A 6,617-nucleotide genomic window follows, 5' to 3' on the forward strand; every position below is an offset into this window, starting at 1 on the left:
ATCAGTGTGCAGGCAACTGTGACAAGTCCTGTCAGTTATTATCCAGGCAACATGTTCAACCAGTATGTTTTTCAATATTCTTTGAGAACAAATATCTACAAAGGTTGAACTCTTTTACTCAGGTGAGCAGTTTAGGGCCATTATGGCCCTCTTGTGATATTTTAACCAGGTTTTTACAAAGGTTAAAGTAGTAGTAAGAATGACTTGCATCGTTGTTCGGGCGAACCAGTGTGAGGGCGGCATCAAACTGACCTTTGATATTGAATAATTTTAGTCAGGTTTGACATATAGTAACTAAACATATATATATATAGGAAGAGTTTATGGAGACCGAGACCTTTCATGGGATTGCGTTTGCCTCTAGGGTCAAGAACACTGTTACTGAAAATAGATAACCATTCGGTACTTAAATCATTTAAGTTAGGATTGACATATTGTGACTTAATTTCATATGTAGGAAGAGTTTATTGAGGACTTTCATGTGATTGATTTCGGGGTGCCTAGGTCAAAGTCACTGTTATTAAAAATAGAAAAAAAAACAGTCGAAACTGAATGCCACAACAAAGCCTGAATTTCTGTCAATCAATGAAACCTGGTTTTGTCACATTACGCATTTCTTGTTTACTTTTTAAGTTGATTTTTTATTGCTTTTGACAGGAACATATTTCATTACCATTGTATTCATTTCTAAGACAAAGCAGCGTAGTCGAGCATTTTCGACAACTTTTTAAGGGAATATTTAATTAAGAGTCCACTCCCCAACTTTGTCTGGTAAACTTCCAGGTCATTGAATATTTGCCTAGTGTTTAATTATTACCAAAGTAATACAACAAAATTGCTCTTTCACCTATGTTGATAATTTTACATTGTGTATATCTAGGTAAGAAGGCTGATTGTGAGAGCCCCTGCCATGCGATGTCCGAAGCTTCAATTGAACTGAAAGATGCAAACCACAAAGCAATGGATAGCAATAGGTGAATTTTAGAATATTTAGTATCTCTGATCACAAAGTACAATCAAAGGACATTGGTATAATATATTTAAAAAACCATAGCGTGTTCGATATGTATAACCATTAATTCCCCAAAAATATACATTGAAGGTTAAAGAGCAATCTTTTTCAGAACTGTTTCTTGGAAAAGTGTTTTTCGTGAAGCCCAATTGCAGTGAGCTTAACATTATCGCAACAATTGCGGATTTCTTGCATGTGCATCAGTGACTGTGTCCACCATGATATTACATGTTAGACCTATGTCTGTAGGTCAAAGGTCAATGTCACACTTACGAGGTATTGGTCAAAACCCTTGGTATTTATGCTGGGAAATGGCACAAATGTTCACGTTCAAAGACCCTGTGTTGGGTGCTAGACCTGTGTCTTTAGATCAAAGGTCAAGGTCACACTCAAGGGGTATTGGTCAAAATCCCTGGTATTTTGGCTTGTATGGGCTCTTACTTGGCTATGCATTGGGGGATTTGAAACTAACTTTGCACAACTGCAGTCAAAACCCATGTATTTAGGTCATAGGTTAAGATCACATTGAAGGTTCATTGATAAGATATTTAAAAAAATGTTTTGCTTATTAAACATGAATAGCCATTAATTCCCATCAATTACATTTAAGGATAAAGAACAATCTTGGCATTGTAATTCAGGTTGCTTAAAATAGAATACACAGTGTTGGAACTGTGAAAGCCATGGTGCCATTGTCGTCATCTGTGTCTTTGTCATGCAAAAACTTGAGCCTACTGTCCAAAACAACCTTAACTTTAACTGATCAAGACATATGTGTAGTCTTTCTTGTTGTTTTTGTTCATTGTTTGTCTTTAATGTAGTGTCTGCTTAGCCTTTTTCTTTCCCTTGAATTTTTACTACTATGCTTGTCCCTGTTGTTTTCATTGTTGTTCAAGTTATCATTTTATGTAATTTTTATCCAACTTGGTCAGACTATTTGTTGGCATGTTATCTTGAATATTTATGAATATGGGTAAACTTGGGTCAAAAACTAGGTCTCTAGGTCAAATCTTTAGAAGAAATATTTTACGGTAATAACTTAAACAATTTTTATCAAAAATTGATGTAATAACTTAAACAATTTTTATCAAAAATTGATGAAACATGGTCAGAATGCTTGTCTGCATTATTACTTAAATATTTTTAATATGTGTCAACCCAGGTTAAAATCTAAGTCAAAAGGTCAATTCTTTGGAAAAATATTTCCATGTCATAAATTCAACATTTGTTTTCCATATCTTGATGAAGCTTATTCAGAATATTTTTCTGCATAATATCTTGCTTATTTTTCATATCAGTCATCCCGGGTCAAATTTTAGGTCACTAGGTCAAATCTTAGGAAAATGTTTACACGTCATTAATTCAACATTTTTTTGTCAAATCTTTATGAAATTTGGTCATACTATTTGTCTGCATAATATCTTGAAAGTTCCTTAATATGGGTCATCCCCAGTCAAAATCTAGGTCACAATGTCAAATCTTGAAAATAATCCACGGTCATAAAATTCATTAATTTTGTCAATTCTTTATGAAACTTGATCAAAATATTTTTCTTCATTTTGTCTTAAACTTTTGAGAATATTGGTTACCTCAGATCAAAAACTAGGTCACTAGGTCAAATCTTAAAAAAAAGAAAACAAAAATATAAAATTATTTGTGTACAATCTTAGATGATAAAGTGTGTCATCTAGGGTCAAAAAGTAGGTTTCTGGGTCAGATCTTACTTTTTACCTCAGATCAAAACAGATACATGATCAAAACCAAACAAACAATCAATAAAACAACACTTTTGATTCCACAAACACTGTGTTTCAAGGAAGATGATGTCTGTTTTCAGTAATTAAATTTTATTATAGCCAGTGAGCTCATTGTGTCTTGCAACATGTGTACCTCTTTTCTCTTTCTTTCTATTTTGTTTTGAGGAAAGGGGGGGGGGGTGTTGTGAATCAGTACATTGAAAGTACAATGGACTAATTATACACTGATGAACTTTGATGTTGAGTGATAAGTGAGTTGTGTTTTGTTTTGTAGGTCTGATACGGTGTCAAGGACTTATATATTTCCAGATATAAATGAGACAGTTTCAAAAAAGCCATTAAGGTAATTAAGACTCTTCATGATGAATACATATATAGGTTTTATGTTTGTGAAATATTGTGTCAATGTAACATATAACATACCTATCTGGTTCATTAATCTATTGATATATATTAAATAGCTTTGTCAGAGGTAAAGAAAAAGAAAAAGAAGAAGAAAAAGAACAAGGAAGAGAGAGAACAAGAGAAGCTAGTGGTGATCATGATGGTTCTCACTTATTTGAAAAATAAGTTGGAAAATCTGCCTGCTGTGATCATCCGATACACAATTTTTAACAGATATAATACTTTTAGAATATACATGATTCATAATAGGTAATCAAATAAGTGGCCCATCCAGTTCTAAAAATTAACAGTTTTCATACATATTTACTGAAAAATCTTAAAATGAATTGAATATGGGAAAAATATTTTATTGAGATAAATATATAACAACATCTTCTGCCTTCAATTTTGTCCATTAGATATGGCTGGCATAAAAAATGTAGGTAAACATGAAAACCATGCAAATTAAAGAATATGTTCGCATTAGTTTTCATGTCTTATTTTCAATCTTGGAACAATTTCAGAAGGAACAAAATATCAATTTGATGCCTACCGGTATTGTCAAATCTTGGAATTTTGGCTTTGTTGCATTTATATGGAAAAAATGTAAATTGTGTGACTTTTGATGTCCGACCCTTACTCTTACCCATATCAAGAATCTTTTTGATGCTGTAAATGCCTAATGAATTTTATTTCACCCATGTATTAGGATAGGTAAGAGTTTACATTTTCCGTAAGTGTATATTGCTTGTTGCTTTGAAGTATCTGTATACATGAATCTTTTGCCAAGTATGTTTATTTAAAATCACATGTAAAACATCAAGGTTAAGTAAAGAAAAGTTGACAATTTAAGTGGCATACTGAGAACTAATTATATTGTGATATTTAAGACAATAAAAAAGAGACAAAAGCCTAATTATGCAAATTCCTTATTGATCGTATTACACTGGCAGTCTATTTTTTCATATTTGCAAAACATCTCCTAAATGCATGGTAGCATCTCCAGTATAAAACAAAATGTGGAGTCATTATGTAGAATGTTTGTCTGGTCGCGTGATTGTGTGGAATTCCCCTATTTGTTCAAGAACAGAGTAATTGATTATGCATATGTAATACCTGCAATATTCTCCGTCTCCGTGGCTTAGTGGTTAAGGCATCCGCCTACGGAGCGGGAGGTCGTAGGTTCGAGTCTCACACGTGGCTTGTACTGACATGGACGGTTGCTGACCCCGTAGCTAGTTAAATCGAGGGGTACCGATTGCCTTCCTGCCAGGCACCTGGCATTTGGGATAGGAATCGGGGTTAAGATGTTCACGAATGTAGGTGTCTCATAAGCCCAACAGGGCTGGCCCTTAACTAAGAGGGGTGACACTATAATAAACAAACACTTTACTTTGCTTTAATTCTCCAACTGATTGTCTGTTAAGGATACTAGTGACTGAATGAAGTGTATACAATATAATTAAGTATTTATTTCCTATACAGACATCAGTGCATTTGAGATTGTGTTGAGCAAGAGCATTTTTTACCAAGAGCATAATAATAATTTTAATCATCCTATATACCGGTAGTTTAATAGTGCCTCACGTTATTTCTTTTGTTTGTACATGTAATGTTATCTGTCATTCAGATCTATCTATATGGTAGTCTAGTTATTGTCTAGCCTTTGGTCGTTGTCTGTGGCAGCATTAGCGCGTTAGTTTGCAACACGGGCAAGATATTCAAATGGAACTTGAACCTGGTACATATGATGCCCGAGACACTTTGCACATGTATGTCAAGACCCATTACTCTGGCTTTAATAATTGTAGAGCTATGAACCTTTCCAATTGAAAAACAATATACAAGTTGGTTTTTTGCTTCCCTCTTCTTGCACTTGCTTTGTTCAACATTGAACCATCATCGGTAAACAAGATCGTAGAGGTCTGTATGCTCATTTCTTGCTGTACTTTCAAGTATTACTACGTTTTAAATATCATTTTTTTTGCCTATATGATATTTATAAATGATGCCATCATATACGGATTGTAATGCATTGTTTTGTGCCATACTTACTACATACACTTGGTACACTATAGTCCTCAAGTAATGTATAAAGGCATGTTTCATAATTCAGATTCTTCTGGAATTACCTTAAGTGTGTTATAATATAGTGAATAAGTGACCATGTTTTTATGATGATGATAAATACCATTGATAGCTGCTGTACTTTCCTTATTGATGTATGGAAGTCATTTTTGACCACATTCTGAAAAAATACAGCTTTAACGAATATATCTCACAAATAGCGATACTTACACTGGTCCAGATAGACCAATAATTATGTATTCCTAACCTAAGTTTATTATCTTAATTTCTTTTTTTCTTTTACAGCAAAATCTGCGATTATAAAAACATCTAACTGAACACAACCTTTTAGTTGTAGTTTTAAACTTTTTCCTAGAAGCAACGTTATTTTTTATAATGATTGATCGTCATACTTAAAATATGTTTTATTTATATAAGAAATTTGGTTTCTTCATATAACGTGTGTGCTAAAAACGGACGAATGAATAGTATGTATTCGGCCATTTTCCAAATGTCCATTAGAGTTTCAGTTCAAGATTGCATTCAAATGTGTTTAGGTGATAATTGAAGTGTTTGATAAACAGTATCCGTGCAGCATACTTATAATTGACAGAAGTGAAACGCCATATTTTACTAGTGCAGTAATATCATCTTAATAGTGCAGTTTTATCTGATATAAACATGATGTTTTATGCTAAACACAATATAGTCATGTTGTTATGCACGGGAAGTTTATTTATTTTAATTTTAACGTTACATTTGTTGTATTTGGTTAAGTTGCCCTGTTTATTTCATCGATGAAGTAATTTGATATACTTACAATCATAAGTAAAGTATACATTAGTTGTGAGGCATAAATTGTCAGGGCTTTTTCTATAGTACCCACGGGTCCGACTATCGGACCCATTCCCAAAGCAAAATGTAAGATATTTTTCCCAATCTTCAGAAAAAAATCCCAATCAACAATAAAAAATAAAAAAAATATTTTATTTTTTTTAAAAAAGTCTTTTTACATGTACTGGATCATTTTTAACATCATATCAATTATGTAATGTATTTTTTTTTGATAATTGAATTCGGAAATCATTGATTTTCATCACATTCAGATATCTGTATGAAATATTATCTGTCATGATCAATTTATTACAATAGATATTTACACCCAAGGATTGATATTTCAGCCATTTTGGGTCTTTTAAAGGGAAATAAATTAATATAAAACCATTTCCTAATTTGCTGGAGACTAGACAGCTTTTTCTTTTAACTGTAAAATTTCCCAATTTCGGCATTTTCACGACGCAAAATTTCCCAAAATGTCTAGGGTCTTTTTACCAAATTGGGCAGAAAAAGCCCTGATTGTGCACTATTGACATTCAATGACTTGTAGGAATGTTAGC

General features: G+C 32.8%; 1 protein-coding gene across 1 annotated transcript in view; it reads left to right on the forward strand.

The window, feature by feature from the left end:
- LOC128236038 (uncharacterized) overlaps nucleotides 1–6,227 on the forward strand; it is a 65,544-nt gene extending 59,317 nt beyond the window's left edge. Inside the window, exons 7-9 of the mRNA XM_052950858.1 lie at nucleotides 881–974; nucleotides 3,044–3,112; nucleotides 3,231–6,227. Of these exons, the coding sequence (XP_052806818.1) occupies nucleotides 881–974; nucleotides 3,044–3,112; nucleotides 3,231–3,339 (272 nt within the window). The 3' untranslated portion in view covers nucleotides 3,340–6,227. The remainder of the gene's footprint in view (nucleotides 1–880; nucleotides 975–3,043; nucleotides 3,113–3,230) is intronic.
- Nucleotides 6,228–6,617: the final 390 nt, after the last annotated feature.

The sequence above is a fragment of the Mya arenaria genome, chromosome 5 (genome assembly GCF_026914265.1).
Source record: "Mya arenaria isolate MELC-2E11 chromosome 5, ASM2691426v1".
In the NCBI taxonomy this organism is placed as follows: domain Eukaryota; kingdom Metazoa; phylum Mollusca; class Bivalvia; order Myida; family Myidae; genus Mya; species Mya arenaria.